General features: G+C 49.5%; 1 protein-coding gene across 3 annotated transcripts in view; it reads left to right on the forward strand.

Moving 5' to 3' along the window:
- PDLIM7 (PDZ and LIM domain 7) overlaps window positions 1-17912 on the forward strand; it is a 53573-nt gene that overhangs the window by 30468 nt on the left and 5193 nt on the right. For 2 of the 3 annotated variants that reach the window (XM_084839428.1, XM_084839429.1), the window contains exons 3-7: window positions 1531-1682; window positions 3725-3755; window positions 5734-5906; window positions 16635-16693; window positions 17013-17253. In XM_084839428.1, coding sequence (XP_084695554.1) covers window positions 1531-1682; window positions 3725-3755; window positions 5734-5906; window positions 16635-16693; window positions 17013-17253 — 656 coding nt within the window. Of the gene's footprint in view, window positions 1-1530; window positions 1683-3724; window positions 3756-5733; window positions 5907-8219; window positions 8241-9006; window positions 9091-10701; window positions 10857-11368; window positions 11406-16634; window positions 16694-17012; window positions 17254-17912 lie in introns of all 3 variants that reach the window. The other variant, XM_084839430.1, reaches the window with a different exon arrangement.

Below are 17912 nucleotides of genomic sequence, written 5' to 3' on the forward strand. Positions count from 1 at the left end.
TAGATGATATCGTGATCCTCCAGTTTTGTATCTTTGTCTAAAGAGCACTTTGGATATTTTTTTTTTAGACCAGGGAAGATGTTGTATTTAATTGTAAAGGCTAAAGAAAATGTTGTTTCCACTTCTGTACTTCCGCTATTCTGTTGTACCACACTGCCACCTAGAAGTTATACAGTCAGGGCCAGAAATATTGAAGCAAGGATAACTGTTTTGGCAGTTGGCCTCTGCACACCACCACATTGAAGTTGAAAGGAAATACACCCAGATGGGAGCGAAATCAGGACTTTCAGCTGTAATTTAAGGGGTTTGACAAAAGTGGGGCACTAACCATTCAGGAAGTACAGCCAGTGGCATACACACACACCCATCATTGGTGGCTCATAAGTCCTGACTTCGCTCCCATCTGGGCGTGTTTCCTTTCAACTTCAATGTGGTGGTGTGCAGAGGCCAACTGCCAAAACAGTTATCCTTGCTCCAATATTTCTGGCCCTGGCTGTAGAGCAGAAAAGCAGATAAGGAAATGCTTCTCATGTAGTGCTCAGATCTCAATTCTGCAACAAAACCAAAAGTAGGTCCAGCAGGTTAACAGCCTTGAGTAAAAAAGCTGAAAAGAGAGGACCCATAGTAGGGGCATCCTTGCATTAGCCTTATCAAGAAACTGTATGTTCATCAAGGCAAAGGCTATGAGTTTGGTTTGAGTAGCCTCGGAAAGTAAGTTCTTTCATAAATGTATATTTTATTTGTATTCTTTCCTTCCTCCATGGGTGTTCCAAGGGCACTTCATCTTCATCTTTGCCTTGTCCCTGTGAGGTAGGTAAGGCTGAGACAGAGGGAGAGACTGGCCCATGGCCACTCAATGAGCTTGATGGTTGAGGAGAGTTTGAACCTGAGTTTCCCATATCTAAGCCTAGCTATCCAACCACTACATCACACTATCCCCCCAAGCACTGTTATCTGACGTTGTTGCAACCTCTGGAGAGTACAGCTTTATTGTATGCTTTATTTAGCACACAGGTGTTGAACCTCTTTCAGCCCTAGGGTAGAATTCCATTTCAGAGAAGCTCTGGGAGCATTTGGGGGGGTTGCATTCCCATGGGGGGGGGTCAAAAGCAAAAGGGGTGGGGCCAAAAATACCACGTGTTGTAGCCTAGAGCTCTTCCAGCCAGTAACTAAGCCTTAGGGGAGACATTTCAGCCTTTTAGAATAGGGGAAAACTGCACCAAAGCCTGGAAACCGCCAAACAATCAGTAGCTAGGCAAAAGGGCTTGGGGCCAGGGGAAGGGGTGTGGCTTTTGGGGGGAGCCCAGGAGGGCCGGATTGGGGAACTATTAAATCAGTAGTTCCTGCACTCCTGATTTAGCAAGAACTATTGGGGAATCGAGGGAAGCAGAACTCTTACTCCACTTCTCTGGATCTTGCTCCGTTGAGCATGGGGCTAAGGGTGGGAAAGGACTTCTTGCTGCCTGCCTTTGCTTCTTCATGTTGGGGACTACTCTGTGTAATGGAGTCCTCTTCTTCCTTCCTTTGCAGCTCACCCCAGGGGGCAAGGCAGCCCAGGCAGGTGTGGGAGTAGGCGACTGGGTGCTAAGCATTGATGGAGAGAACACCAGCACCTTGACCCACATCGAAGCACAGAACAAGATCCGTGCCTGTGGGGACAAGCTCTCCCTCAGCTTAAGCAGGTAAGAGGCTCTTGGTCTTGATGCTTTGAGTTCTGCTTCTAGGAGCATCGTGTGCAACATAGACTCCAGAGCTGGTCTGAGCCAACACACTTCTTGTCCTCAAACCCGGTCCTTGGGGTGAATTAACAGACAAGTATAGCAGTAGGCCAGCCTTCCCCAACTTGGTGTTTTAGACTACAGCCCCCAGCATTTCTGACCATTGACCATGCTGGCTGGGGCTGATGGGAGTTGAAGACCAAAACATCTGGGGGGGGGGTATCAGGTTGGGGAAGGTTGCAGTAGCGTAACCAGCTGTCACTTTGACTGCCAACACTTCACTGCATATTTATATCCAGGTAGGTAAAGGTACCTGGCACAACGGGGACTGATGTAAAGGGTGAGCATCCTTTTCTGCTTTAATGCACAGCCTAGGAAGCCTAGAACAAAGCAGTGGGCAATTTAGGAAGATTTAGGCCAGAGTTTCTGAATTCTCAGGCCAGAACTCAGGATTATTTCTAAGATATATGAGCATAGGTTAGCCAAAGTGCTACAAATACAACCTTCCTGTATTAATGTAATGCTGTATAAAGCTTGCCTGGAAACGGTTGCAGAATGCAGTGGCCAGGATGCTGATTGGTGCTGAGCAATCTGAGCAAATTACCCGGATTTCTCTATTAGCTGCACTCCCTGCCTGTTGTTTCCAGGCCCAATTTAAAATGCTGGTATTGAGATTTAAAGCCTTTTAACAGCTTGGCACCAGGTTACCTTAAGTCGGGGAAGGTGTGTCCCCCCTCCAGATGCTGTCAGACTGCAACTCCCATCAGCCCTAGCCAGCATAGCCAGTGGTGAGAGATGATGGAAGTTGCAGCGCAGCAGCATTTGGAGGGCCGCCCCTTCGCCTCTATGAACCTGTCCAGACTTTATGATCAACACTGGAGGCTCTGCTGTCTGACCTGCCACCACTGGAAAATATAGTTGTCAGGTCCAGAGATGGGGCCTTCTCAGTGGTGGTGCCACAGTTGTGGAATTCCCTCCCGAGTGGGATCCAACAGGCTCCCTCTTTTGGCTTTCAGACAAGTGGTTAAGATATCTTTGTTGAGACAGGCTTTCAGTGTTTGATTTTTATGCTGTTTTCACTGTGTTATCTTTTCACTGCTGCTTTTATTGATATGTTTTTAAATTTGTATGCTGCTTTGAATATATTTCTTATGTAGCAAAACACAATATAAATACAGAATAAGTAAAATAGATGGTGAACGTAGTATATTAGCCACAAGGCGTATGCGTGCCTGGTGAGAGCCATGCACCTTTGTCATCTCGAAGAAGGGAACTGGCCATCCCCAAGGTGCCGTGGGAAGGATCTGATGTAAACCTATAGATCCCTGTGCCTGTCTGCCTGGGATCCTTTGCCACCCACTGAGAGCACAGCCAGACTTGTCTGTCTGATCCATTTTGGTTTCATCTTATGCCACTTGTCACCTCACTGTGCAAAAAGCAGACCAGGCTATGGGGCCTTTGCTCCTGGCTGGGCTTTTGCGGGGAGGTATGCATGAACATGTAAACTGGCAATCTGTCGAAGTGCCTAGCAGTGTCCTATCTGAAGTGCCTAGCAGTGTCCTATCTGAAGTGCCTAGCAGTGTCCTGGCGTGCACATGCGCACGCACGCACACATACAAATGCATACATATGTGTGTGTGTGTGTGTGTGTGTGTGTGTGTGTATATATATATATATATATATACACACACACACACACACACACGTATGTATGTATGTAACCTGGAGAGGTCTAATCCAGTCATTGAACCTCCATGGCTGAACTCTCATCACTGTCCCTCCAAAAGTGTCCTCTGCTTCCTTCCCGGTTCCTCATGGCTTGAAAGGGACCAGGCCTCTTTCCTTGGGTCACGATAGCCCCCTGTGATGTGAGCGTTGCCTCTACCTCAGCATGGATCTGTGGCAGCAAGTGTTTGACCTGCAAAAATCTCTGTTTGTAATTCTATACCAGAACCATCCCTGCCAGATGCTGCTTTTGTGCTAACAGCAGCCTTTTCTCTTTGCAGAGTCCAGAACCTCCTAAGCAAACCTCAGAAGGTACGTGCTCCGCTGCTTCTTCTGGCTGCCTCTTCTCTCACTGGCATCACTGGGTAGTAACCCTGCCACTTGTCTAATAGTGATAGTTGGGGGATGGGTGGGTGGGATGTCCTGTCTTGTTCAGCAGTCCTAGAGTTAGGTGTAAAAAAAAAAAAAAGAAAGCCGCAGGGTATAGCAAACAGATTCAAAACCTCAGGATAATAGAAATAATAGAGAGCCGGTGTGGTGTAGTGGCTAGAGTGCTGGACTGGGAGTCGGGAGATCCGGGTTCTAGTCCCCACTCGGCCATGGAAGCTCACTGGGTGACTTTGGGCCAGTCACAGACTCTCAGCCCAACCAACCTCACAGGGTTGTTGTTGGAGGATAAAATGGAGGAAGGAGGAGGATCATGTACACTGCCTTGAGTTCCTTGGAGGAAAAAAGGCGGGATATAAATGCAATAAATAAATAAATCCCAAAGCTTTGTAGGCTGCACACCCCAGGGGAATATTCTAATACCGATTGTGCAATGAAAGCAGGAAAACCTCGGTGGGCATGCCTGCCTTATGCTTAGAAGTCTTACAGGGAGCCCTCTGTTAAGGCAAAGGCAGACATTCCTGTTGTGTTAAGTATTCCCCCAAATTAAGTAATGTGCAGCTTGAAAGTTGTTGGCATTTTGAGTCGCAGTCCAACTCATCTGGAGGGCCCCAGGTTGGGGAAGGCTGCATTACTATCTCCTTTTTTGCACCTGGTTTTGGTGGCATCTCCCCCTCTTGTAGCCGTTTCTTAGAGCTAACCAGGCATCTCACTTAGTCTGGGTCTAGCTGTGCTGTTGCTCTGGTTCTGGACTGGAACTCGAGGAGCACTGGTGCCCCTGCCCTCCTACCCCCACCCCCAGCTCTCCTAAGTTCCTGGTGGCTCATTTCCTGCAATTAGCCTCTCCTCTTGATTGCGCCCCAGAACGTCTTGGAGGCAGGAGTTAAAATGGTATCGCCATCACGAAGTTGTGTGGGTTGATCAGAGGCAAGCCAGGGGTGATCCTGGAGCTGCGTCAGTTTCCTGGGTTGGAACAGCAAGCACACATCTTTGCTGCCCTGGCCTCCACTTTCCCTGTACAGCCTGGACTATAAAGGCTCATCCTGGAATTGCGGCTTTGTCTCAAGGAAGTGGAGAAACTTCCACGTGGTCAGACAGTGGAGAGGAACAGTTTCTCCAAGATGAGAGGTGGGCGACTTGGTGCCCCCCAGATGTTTTGGACCACAACTCCCATAATCCCTGACCATTGACCACACTGGCTGGGAGTGATGGGAGTTGCAGTCCAAAGCAATGAATATGAACTTGAGCACACTCCAGGAGAGAGCAGAGAACAGGAAGGCCTGGCTATGGTCCATGGGGTCACGAAGAGTCGGACATGACTTAACGACAGAACAACAACAACAGCAACAACAACTCTTTCCTTGGGAGCATCCCTCCTATGTTTTTGGTGTGGTCAGTGGCAGAGGGGAGCTAGCTGCGCATAGAATGGAGGGTGGGGAACTGGGTGAGCGTGGTTTGTTTTTGCTACTTAATGCCGCAGCATGTGCTCGTGGATAAACTGCTTTGCCTACCCTCCTTCCAAAGCTGGAAGGGAGGCAGGGCAGGAGTTTCCACCCTTGCCGCTGCCACCTCCCCACACACTCCCTGGGGCAGTTCTAGAGCAGCCTCTTCTGCCCTGTGAATGGGTGGTGTTGAGCAAGCGAGGGCAGGAGTGCCTGACTTGGGAGTAGCTGTGGGGCACAGCCGTGGCGTTGGCTGGTGTCCTGGCTACTGCCTGCCAGGAGTGTGTGTCGATGGCTGTGCTTATTGCCTTGGAGCTCAGAGAATTCTCCCGTGGCCCAAGAGCAGCCTGGCTCCCACCTAGGACACGCTGGCCCCTGGCATCGCCTGGCGACTGGGTGCTCTCGCATGCTGCCTGCTGGCTGTGTCAGCTTGGGTGTTTTGTGTTTTGTCTCCTGCTCAGGATGCCTTCCCTTCCTCCGAGCCCCTGAAATATAGCTTCACTCCCAGCTCTGCCCTCAACAAAACGGCCCGGCCCTTTGGAGTTTCCTCTGCTCCAAACTCTCAGCCCGGGCTGGTGACGAAACCGGTACCGTACACTCCCTCTGCACCCATCTGTACTGCACAGCACAATGGGTACGTTGCTGTGCTTCTAGCCGCCCTCTGGGTCGTGGCTTTCAGGGTGGGGCGAGGGTGGGGTAGAGTGACCTCACTGCAGAGCCTTGTCACACGCTGCTGCCCACAAACCCTCCTGTCTGCCCACACTCTGCATGTCAGGCTCTGCATGTGTGGCTTTCCCTGGGTGGGCACAGTGTGGGCGGGACTGGAGCACTTAAACGTCTGATGTTGCAGTGACCTCTGGTGGCTGGAGCTAATGTTGCAATGCCTACATCCAACAACAGTCCTGTATGCTTGATGATCAGTCCAGAATATCTGATTGAAAGCAAGACTATTAGCAACCCGTCTTCAAACATGTTTAATTTATTTTAAGTCTCCTCTCACACCTCCTGGGCAAATTCATAGGCAGCAGTTAGGAGCATGGAGCTTTGTCCTAGCAGCCCCACAGCTTATATTGCTTTACCCACCAACACAAAGTGCCTGCTGGATTCTTTAGTCTGAATGGCAAGTGATCTACATCCATGTGTTTGGTGTTCCCTACTTGTGGATTGTATGTGGCTGACTCGCTATAAAAAGAGTGAATGTGGTTTGTGGATTGAGCTGGAATTCTCCCCCTGTCCTGGTAAGCAACAACATAGTTATTCCACAAACTGGTAGACAGGTTCCTGTGCGGTTCAGTTCTGGACAAAAAATCCCAGGCTAAGGTAGCCCACTGCTTTTCTTGGATCAGCATTCCTTGAAGTTGAGAAGCATAGGCTTTGGTAACTCTGGGTTTCCAGTTTATTAAGAAAAGGGTTAGGAGGAAAGCATATATTAGTTACAAAGAAAATGCCTGCAAAATGCAAGATCAGTCTGTACTTGTGGACCACAACGGGTTCTCCAAACCCTAAACTGGTATCTTCTGTCTATTTTCTGCTCCCATTTTGGTAGTTGTGGGGTTTTTTGACACTACCCAAGGCTGCGGTCTTTGGTTTTCTGCGCTCTGCCAATGTGAATCTGGAGGAAACCTCCTGGACAAGTATTTGGGCAGTTTGTTAACAAGCCTGTGGATTCTCCCCAGATGTTGCCTCTGCATAAAGGGTGTGGGAGGAGGAGGATGACCAGTTAACATAGAGAGGCAAGCAGAGTCTTTTCCATTGCCAAACACTGGGTCTTGCTGGGTGTACAGGAGGGCAGCGGCTGCTACTTCACATGCATTGTTGGTGGCACAAAGCATCCCCTTTGAATTGGGGAGGCATGGCGGGTGAGCAGGCTGGTGCTAGCTGAATTCACTAATCTCAGTGAGCTTCAGAATGGGTAAGTGGATGTGCTTGATATTGGCAACACTGACCAGCTCTCTTTCTGCCAAGACAGGCTTCTCATGTCTGAAAGGCAGCCCTCAATGCTTGACTGCTATCGAGTTGTTGCCAGTCTCTCTAGGCTTTGGAGGTTGCTGAAAATAGTGCTGCTGTGACGTAGCTCCATTAATTTGGTGCATTAAGGTGGCACTGGCAACTTTTATTTTGAAATTCTGTATCTGTACTAGATGTATGCGAGTACAACTCTGACATGCATGCGCGTGCGCGCGCGCACACACACACACACACACACACACACCCAAACACACTGTGCCTAACCTCGGCCTGCACTGGCTCCCTTCCTGTCAGATGCTTCAGATGGGGCAGTTGTGCGAGACCTGAATGGTGGGTGGTACTCAGCACATGGACAGGAGCAGTGATGTGCTTAGTTCTTTCAGTTCTCTCTTAGTTCTCTTTCATTCCCTGTTCCTAGAGAGGAATGGCTTTCTGTATTACAATGTATAGTGAATCAGGAGTGGTAAAAACGCTGTGTGAACACTTTATACATAATTTTGCAAAGTTCTGAGCAAAAAGCTTCCATGAGCCTTCTGTTACCAGGATATAAGTGGGTGGGTAGGTGTTGGGGTAGGGCATTCTCCCATTTAGATGATGATGTTGGTTTTCTTTCATTACAGAGGCTCACTGAAGCTTTATTACACATGTGTGGAAAATGCTGATAGTGGAATTTCAGGCATTGAAAAATACTTTATCCATTTAGATCCCTTGTTAATGGTGTGCAGCTTTCCCCAACCTAGTGGCCTCCAGATGTGTTGGACTACAACTCCCGTCATCCCAGCCAGCACAGCTCCCATCATCCCCGGCCAGCACATCTGGAGGCCACCAGGTTGGGAAAGGCTAAAGGTTGACTGTGCAGGGGTTCTCTTCTTCCTCCCCCTTGAAAGGTTAGGGAAACATTTTTATCACTCTCCTGTGGCTCTAACTGCCTTTTCTGTCTGTCTTTTCCCCCCTCTTTCCCTCTTTCTCTTTCTTGCAGGCACAGAACCCTGAGAAGTCAGTAAGCTTATATATGCCTTATTGCTAACTTGCATGAGCTAAACCTAATTCTCCCTTACCTTGAAAATTCCTCATTCCCTCTCTGGCTTCCTTGATTTCCCACCTGAGGATTTCCCACCTTGCCCCACCTGAGGAGTGTGTGTGTGGGGGGGGGGTGTGGCATTCCTCCCAAATGTGGTTGGGGGGTGCATGTGTTTGGGAGGAGGGAAAAGGGGAGACCAGACAACATCAAGGCCTGTGACAGACTTGGATGGTGGAAACCTGTTTTCCCATAGTAAGAAGAACATGGTTATTTGTGCCCTCTTGACTAGGCCCTCTTGGGTTGTACTGGAGCCCATTTGAAACACACGGTGTTGTTTGTAGTTTTTCTGGGGGGCTAGTCTGAGGTGAAAAGCCCTGTTCATGTGGAAGGAGCCAGCTGGGACATGGGGTGACTGGTCCCCTGAGGCAAAGGGGTGCACTTTGTTTTTTGTGGGAGCATTCTGGCACTTCCAGTCTGGTGTGGATCTTTGTAGGGTGCAGCCATCTGTCGCTGTGACTGCCTGACCCAGATAAGGGAGGGGAAGTGGTGCTAAATTTGGCAGGGGGCTGTGTGGCTTCTCTTCTCCTCTGTACAGTGATGGGGCTGGTGTCTCCAGTGGCCGCTGCCTGTTCCCTCTGAGCAGCTGCAGCAGAGATGTGAACATCCTTGGATGCTTCTGTGATGGGCGATATTTCTTAACTTGGCTCTCCTTTCTCTTATTTCCTCTCACAACTCCTGGCCTCAGGGTTAATGCTCACCCCGCTGAGGTGAAGTCTCCATCCCCAAGCAAGCCCTTGCCTGATTATGGAGATTACTACCTAGAGGACCCGTAAGACCTGGGAGTGGCCAGGGGTGGGGGTGCATGGGGGAAGGAGGGTAACAACATCTAGAAGTGCTTAGTTGTGTTTCTAACATGATGTGCTGCCCCTTGTGAATATCCTTTTCTGTCAGATTGAACAGCCTTGAAAGCTGAAGGGAGCAATCTCTGGGCCTTCCACAGCTAGGATTCAAACTTTTCTGAAGTACATCCGAAGTGCTGAAACCTAGCCCCCAAAATGGGCTCAGCACCTTGGACAGCTCCTTTAGGGTTCTGACTGCTTCTGACTGGAACCCAGAGTGCATTCAGTGCCCCACTGACATCGGAGCCACCTGTCTCCACCTAGCAGGGGTACTGCTGCAACTTGACACGGGAGGCTAAGATTTAAGAAACTGCCTCGCCCAGAGTCCATCTATTGGCTATCTAGCTTTGCTACTGCCTACTTTAGGATAGGTCTATCAGTGGTTCTTGACCATTTCGGCTAAGACACCCTCCATGTTTAGAGGCAGCATATCCATGGGCACCACATGCTGGACAATGCCTGTAGCTTTACAGCAGGGGTGTGGCACCTCAGGCCCAGAAGCCAAACCCCACCCTCTGGGGTTCCCAGTAAGGCCCTGCCCCTTCTCCTGGCCTTGCCCCCTTTCCCCCAACCACCAATCGTTTGGTGGCTTCCCAGTTTTGCATTTCCCCTCCATTCTAAATGCCTTTTCTAAGCTTTAGTTACTGACAGGAAGAGCTTTAAGCTAAATATGCTGATGCTGGTGGGGGGGCGGCTTGGCCCTGCCCCTTTTGCCTTTAGCCCTGTCCACCGCCGGAGTACGACCCCTGAGAGCTTCTCCAAAATGGAATCTGGCCCTCAGATTGAAAGAGGTTCTGCACCCCTGCTTTGCAGCATGGGTAGGGAACCTGTGACCCCCCACATGTTATTGGACTACAACTGCCGTAATCCCTGACTACTGGCCTTGCTGGCTGGGGCTGATGGGAGTTGGAGTCCACTAAGATCTGGAGGGCCACAGGTTTGCCACCCCAGCTTTACACCTTCCTTTGAGCTTCCTGGAGCCATCAGGCTGTCCACTGTTGGAAACAGGATGCTGGGCTATGTTGACTTTTTTGTTTGTCTCAAGTGACAGTGGCTCACCACAGTCTGTGGCAGAGGTCTTTCCCCGTTCTGCTCTGAGTTGTCAGGGATTGAACCTGGGACCTTTTGATAGCTGTCAAAACATGTGCTCTGCTATTAATAGCAGGAAGCACGTGTAGGGTTCAGACCCTAGTTGACGGGGTGGATTCTCCATCACTTGCAGAATAAGTACCTTCTAATGTGTACCTCTAGCCACAGACCATTAATCACACTAGACAGGGCAGTCGTGGGGAGGAATTTCAGGATCTCTTCGTTGCTTCTGCGGGGCAAGTTGCTTGCCTGCAGTTTTCCATTTCTATCTTCAGTATTATGAACCTGTGGCCATGTCCTAATTTGTGGCTGGCTCACGGGTGCTGATGTCTCTGGCTTTTTGCTTGATGCAGAGTGTGTGTGTGTGTGTGTGTGTGTGTGTGTGTGTGATACATGCCTGGCAGCTGCTCTTTTTAGTGCAGCCCTGGCTGAGTGCCCTTGTCTGTTCATAGGCACTCGCTGCGGCTGGTGAGCCTGCCGGCCTTCCTCCCCAGTGACTCCAGCAAAAAGAGACTTATTGAGGACACGGAGGACTGGCGGCCACGGACTGGCACTACCCAGTCCCGCTCTTTCCGTATCCTGGCCCATCTCACAGGCACAGAATTCAGTAAGTGCCTCCTCTGCGGGGACCAGTTTGGTGGGTGTTACGCTACTGCCCTGTCAGTAGCTAGCTCCAGCCAGGGAGCAGCAGGAGGTAACGAGCATCTAATACTGCCACCAGCTCCAGGGAGGTGTTGCAGGAGTACCTGAGCTCTTAGAGCAGCTCTGGCCGTCTTACACAAGCATTGTGCACCCAGTGTCATTCAGCACTGGCCAGTTTGTGAGCGCTTTGCAGTCAAATTGTCCCACAGCCAGGGTCAGGAGGGCAGTCTCGCCCTCTTTCTTTTTGTGATGCTGTGTTGGCCTCATTCAGTCTGTCCGTGTGCTGCTGAGAGCTCTGCAGGCACCACACTCTGCTTCCCTGTTATCATTGCTGATTCCCAGGCCCTGTGTCCTCCAGGGAATGGTCTTGTTTTTGGCCAGGGGTTCCTTTCCATTTCTCTGATCAGAAACCTAAAACAGCTTGGCTGGCTCAGAACATGATACACTCTCTTTCTCATTTTCCTCTGCCGCCGCCAGTGCAAGACCCGGATGATGAGCATGTTAGGAAAGCCAGGTAAGCCAGGGCCCTTTTTTCAGGGCAAGGAGAGCAGGCTCCTGCCTGACATCTCCACCCTACAAGTGCCAGGGCTTGAAGTGAGCTTGCAGACCCGCTTCTGAGCTTGCATAGGATGCCCTTCTCCCTTACCAGGTACTCTGTACCATTTCTATCTGCTGGGGTGGAGGGGATGAAAACCTTCTTCTGGTTTTCTTACATTCTGTTTCAGTAGCTAGAGCAGTGCATGAGGTGCTCTTCCATTCCTCCCTCTCTCAAACTTTTCTCTTTCCTCCACCCGTCTGTCCTCCTTTCCTTTTCCTTTTTTTCCAGAGAAAAGTTTGTCTCGGACCTTCAGAGCCCCCGCTACACTCGCCTGCGTGACTGGCACCACCAACGATCGGCTACCTCTCTGAACGTGCTCTCCTAGGCAGCGTAGGATGACCCTTGTCTTGCTCTTCTGACTCCACCTCTCTCTGTTGCATGCAGATGTTATGGGGAGGGTGCATTTCTGTCTGTCTCCTCCTAACTGTCGAATGACACTTAAACTAGAAATCCACAGCGACTCCTGAAATGTAGTGATTGATCTGTGTTGGGGAATGACTTGAGAGGAAAATGGAGGCCTCTTGCTCAGTAACCTCTCCCTTTGAGCTTCATGCCATCCCTCCAGTCACCATGTTCCACCTCTACCATTGGGCAGAAGAAAGGGCTCTGCCAACTCCTAAAGATGTTCTGGCACTGGGAAGCTTCTCCTACTGTTTTTTGTTCCCCAGATAAAGGGAAGCTGTCTGTGGAGACCTTTGTATGCTCCTGGCCTCCATAGTTTAACGGGGGGAAATGCTACCAATGCAAGATTGCCTTGCAAACAGGGAAGAGGCCTGCTGTTCCTCCTGTGGATTGGTGGGACTTGCCTTGTTTCATGCGCTGCCAATGTTTCCCTTCCTGGTTGAGCATTTCAGGGAAAGGGGAGCCTTTTCCAGCCACATGTGCATCTGGCTGGAAACCCTCCTTGGGCTGTATGAGGTTTTTTTGTACTCTGTTCTTGGCAGTCATGGTTGCTCAATTTCCTTTTGCCCATGGTTTGTTACAGTTTCTCAACAGCAGGTGAAATGAATTAAAAAGTTCCTCTCATTTCAGCAGCTGAAATGAATAAAAGTTCCCCTCCTGACAGTATTCTCATCGCTTTGCAAGTAAATAGCTACTGCACATGGTCTTGTTTCCTATTTTTTTCCTTCTGCCTGGCTACGATCTGTCCTTTCCCCTCTTTGTTTCAGTGGCCATGGGTGGGTTTTGTGACCACCCCCTTCAGGCAAAGGGAGAGCATTCCTTTTCTAGAGGGCTGATAATGTCGTGAGAACTTGCAAAGCTATCTTGCCAGCCATAATGCTATAAGTAATAAATACATTCTTTGTATCAAACTGGGCCTCCTTACACTTGAGTCACACCAGTGTGCCTCTGTTTTGCAAAAGGCTCTCTGGTTTGGGTGACACTGATGCAAATGCTTGTACTGGGGTCAGAGCAAACCCTTGGGAAAAGGGGCTTCTAGCTCTGCAAGCACCCTTGACCATGCCCGATACGTCCTTTTGCCCAGTGCTGTGGATGTCATGTGCCCCTTTCTCTAGAGAGGGTTTTAATCATTGTTTTGACTACAGGCATGACACAAATCTCAGCTGCTCTCTGTAAAGTGCTGTAATCCACCCACCCCCGAGCTGCCTGCAACTAATGCCCAGCCAAGAGTTTGCAGTCTGGATGGAGACTGGCTTTACTACCTTCTATTTTGTAGTAAAAATAAATGCTCCTATTCTCGTAAATGGTTCCTGTTTCTTTTATTGTTGCACACGCTGCTGGAACTGGAGATGGTGGGTTGGCACTGCGGGCAGAATCTGTAAGATCACTTGGGACACAGCTGAACAGAGCCAGTATCTTGCCTGCCTATGACTTTCAGGTGCTATTGTACCCTGGGTTCTTTTTGGAGGCAGGAGCCTAGTGCCAAATCCTCTTCCCCAATATATTATTTCTTAGGCATAAATGTGGGGAATCCTGAACGTCTGTGCCAGGCCTACAATGTGCAATTGTGGGCGAGAAACAGGATGGTGGTGCAAGAGCCTGTCAGGATTTAAGCCTGCCATGGAGTATTTATTGTTATATCTTTGGTTTGGCTGCATCTTAGGCAAACTCCTTGGGGAGATGAGTGACAGGCAAGCATCCACAGTGGAGTATTGTTATTTGTTTTTACTAAATTCCGTGGGGTGCTTCCAGCCGAAGTATCCTAGCTCTGTCAATCAAAAGGCAGTGTGCAGTTGTTCTGTCTTTTCCTCCTCAATGGAATTTTTGTGGTAAGAAAAAAAGATGGAAGAAGTGGTGGGAAACATGGGAGGAAGATGTCTGGACCCCCTGTAAAATTCTGTGTGTGAGCGAGGGTGATTGCAGGCGAAAAACCTAGTCTGGAAGCACCCTTAGTCTACACCAAGCCTACTGCCTCATGATCTCTGTAGTACAGGGATGGGCAACCAGTGGCCCTCAGCCTAATTTCAAAAGGCCTCTGCTTGCGATCAGATCTCTGACAAGAGCGATCTGTTCCTTCCCTGGCGGCCTGCTGAATGGGAAGGAAGAGAGGGGAGAGAAAAGGGGGTGGCAAAAGAGGAAAGAGGTGACCTACTAGTTTGTGGCTCTGGCTCTGCTCACGGCTGTCTTTGGCTCCACTCACTGCCGACACATGGCCCCTGACGCATCAACCATGAGGGAATGTGGCCCTTGACGGAAGAAAGGTTGCTCATCCCTCCTGTATTGTATAGCATCTCTTTGCTCCTTCTTGCCTGGGAGAATTGCTTGGTGTGGATCTTGCTGAGCTGTGCAATTTCCCATTCTGGGTGGGGGATCTCATGTATAAATGAATACTCCCATGTGTTAACAAAAGAACCCCCACCCCCTAAAACTTTCTCTGCACATAAAACATAATTATGGTAAGAAGTTATTCTAGTGTAACCTTTCCCCCAGAGTGACAGCCTCCTGTGTGCAGGGAGATTTGTGTGTGTGAATCTACCCCCCCAACCCAGTGTTAAACACACAGAGAATCATACAGTCCCTCACTTGCAGTCTGAAGGGTACATTTCGGGAAAAGGTGCACACTGCCAGGCTTCTTGTATGGGGTGTGTGCGCCTTTTGCAGTCCTGGTAGGCCCCTCCTTCAGGCCTGGCCAGGTTCCCAAGGCTTCTGAAGGGAAAGGACACACCTCCTTGTTTTCAGGCTTTCACTAGGAACAGCTCAGGAGACCCTTCTGCCTCTAAAAGGCAATTCTCCAAGCCCCACACATTTCCTTTTCTGCTTCCCACATTCCTACTTGTGAGTAGGCTTCTGCTCCTGAACAGGCTGTAGTTTGTTGCTCTTGGCTAGGAGGAGTGTTTCAAGCTAGTAGCATCGTGCCCCCTTTGTCCTGGGTTGTCTGATGAAGAATGGTTGCCTTCACAGCTAGACTGCCATTCCCTCCACAGTTCACCCCACAAGACCGCCCCCTTTCACCCTCTTCCCCTGCCATGGACCTCTTTGCAGTGCCCGGTGGCTTTGGGAGGCACTCCTAAAACCGCACACTCCTAATGGTGTGTTTCTTACCTAATGAGCCATGGGAAGGCCAGGGAACTCCTCTTCAGTCGGAAGACTTGAAGTGGTTTGGCCCTGTTGCACTGAACCCGGTGGCTTTTGGGGATTAGGCTGTGTATAGCCTAGTTGAGGCCTAGTTGAGGCTTTCATTTGCCAGAGCCCTATGTGAGGCAATATGTGGTATACTTAGAGCCAGTAACACGGCATTCTCTACATCCCCACCCCATACCTCCAAAATACTTTAAAAGATGTTGCAGAGAGGAGAATCTTCATGTAACCTTTACAGGAGAGGATGAAAAGCAAAATGGTTGTTTCAGGAAAACAGGATGGGGTTAAATTTGAGGAAAACCTTCTTAAGAATATGGTTTAGCAACACAACAATATGGCAACGAGGCTGATGGGAGTCTCTTCTTTGGATATTTTTAAGCAACATCGGGAAAGGCCTCTGACAGAAGCTAAAAATGGCCTGATGCCTCTGGAATGGATGTAGGACTGTGCACCGTTTATCAGAGCAGGTGGTGGAATGTGGGGTGTGCATGTGTGAAAACAGTTCAGTTTTTAATTTGCCATCTGATGTGACTCTGTGCTAGAGATGAGCATTAAACCTCTCAGGTTTAAATGATTGCCAACTACCTTGCTGAACTTACATCTGATTGCAAAGCAGATGGATGGCAGAGCATTGTCACCACTGGGCCTTATTTTTCATGACCCTTCCTATCCTGCCAACCATCTTATGCAGGCCTTCCCTTCTGCCTGTGGTAAGGAGGCTTTGGAGGGTACGCTGCTCCTTGGTTCTGATATGATCACAGTGTCTGTTTTTACACTGTTGCCCAGTTTGGTGACATAGGATCTATACTAGGAGCACTAGGAAGGCAACTCATTGCTACTTTCAAGAAAGGGACATTTCCTCTAGAAATACCCCTCCCCAAAAAAACATGCTCCCATTTTCATCTGCTGTTGTATTCCATATTTTTTGTTTTTGTTTTTTAAGGACAGCAAAACTGAACTAAGGGCTGTTTGGCTAAAGAACAAGCTTGTTAAACTGGACTGTCCCTAGTCCTATGAGGAACAGAATCATGGAATCATAGGACAGTAGGGTTGGAAGGGGCCTACAAGACCGTCGAGTCCAATCCCCTGCTCAGTGCAGGAATCCAAGTCAGAGCATCCCTGACAGATGGCTGTCCAGCCTCACCTTGAATGCCTCCAGTGTGGGAGAGCCCACCACCTCCCTAGGTAGCTGGTTCCATTGTCGTGTTGCTCTAACAGTCAGGAAGATGAATGCGCCCTCTGCATTCATGGGGGGAGAGTATCTTGGGTTCTCTCCCCCACCCCCGGCCAGGTTTTGTCCTTGCATTCTCAGCAGCAAGGATTGTAATAACAGGCTCCAGTTCCTCTGATCATCCTGGATAGCAAAACCAGCCAATAGGGGTCACTGCTACACAGTGGGTCTGGGTATATTTTTGCCCCCCACACCATTGATGCTCTGTTCTGACTGCCCTGACATCATCCCTCCTGTGGGCCCCTTGAGGTCTGGGAACGTATTTGCCTCTGGTATCCCCCTTCCTTCACTTGTTATGCCCAAACAAGGTACGAGCCTCTGCTTGGGTGTGGGAAAAGGGCCCAGTTGCCTGGAACTAATTGGTTATTCTGTAGCCAGGTCTCCATGTCGGATCTGTCTTCTGCATCAGCCTTGAAAGTGGAGCCTGGATATGGTAAGCTTGGAGGCTGAAGGCAGCTTGGGATGGTGACGTCTCAGTGGGGTGCTTGCTGGGGACAGCTTTGGGGCACTGGTAGCTATCTTCCCTGTGCATAGAGGCTGGATGCAGCTCTTAACTGCCCCTCATTGTGAAGCAATTGGCAAATTTTAAATTTTCGCATGCATGCATGCGAAGCGTGGAGATTATTCTCAGTGGTTTGCTCACACCCTGGGTTCTGGGCCAAAACGTAGCCCATGCAAGTTTTCAGATCACACAAGGCCCAGTATATCGCTGTAAACATGAAGTGCGAGATGCCCTTGTGTAACTGTTCCAGGCTCTGCTGCTCCAAAGCCTGCACCTGTCTCTGGCCCTGCCAGTCGTCCGCCCTGGGCTGTGGATCCTTCCTTTGCTGAGCGTTATGCCCCAGATAAAACCAGCACAGTGCTGAGCAAGCACAGTCAGCCAGCCACACCAACGCCCATGCAGAACCGCAACTCCATCGTCCAGGCTGCACAGCAAGCACCTGAGAATGCCAGCAAAACACCCATCTGCTCTCAGTGCAGCAAGATCATCAGGTGAGTGGCACAGCTGTGCTGCAACTCTCTACTCCTTTCTCCCCCTTCCTTGATTGATTGGTAGCAGGAGATGTGAACTGACTTCACTGATGAGCATTGAGCCTGTTTGCATGTAACTGTGGCAAAATCGTGGATTAATCAACCCAAGATTTGCTGCAGCATGTCTTGGGTGCATTCTGCCACCATTTTGGACGTGCAATCTCCAGTCGGGCTGATCAGAGGTTGCTACATGACGTTTGAACCAGGACACAGTATGGCCTGGTTCACACATAATAACAACCCAGAGTATGGGTTGAATATGGGTTGTCGTTACATGCAAACCCGCCACTATAGTTTAACCAGGGTTCATGCTGAACATGAACAATCCAGAAAGAGAACCATGGTTTGTCATTGGGTTGTGAACTCTGGGTTGTTCATAGTTAACAACCCAGAGTTAAACCATAGTTCAGGATTTGCATATAATGACAACCCACAATTCAGTGACAAGCCATACTCAACCTGTACTCTGAGCTGACATTATGTGTGCATCAGGTCATTGTGCCCGGGTTTGGACATCAAATAGCAATCTCCGATCAGCCCTGTTGCATGCTGCATATGCAAAATGGCAGCAGAATATGGCCAGCACACCATAGCAGATTATGAGTTAATTAACCTATGAT

This window comes from Heloderma suspectum, chromosome 2 (genome assembly GCF_057233095.1).
Source record: "Heloderma suspectum isolate Gila_16-S chromosome 2, 16-S_ref, whole genome shotgun sequence".
Taxonomy (NCBI): Eukaryota; Metazoa; Chordata; class Lepidosauria; order Squamata; family Helodermatidae; genus Heloderma; species Heloderma suspectum.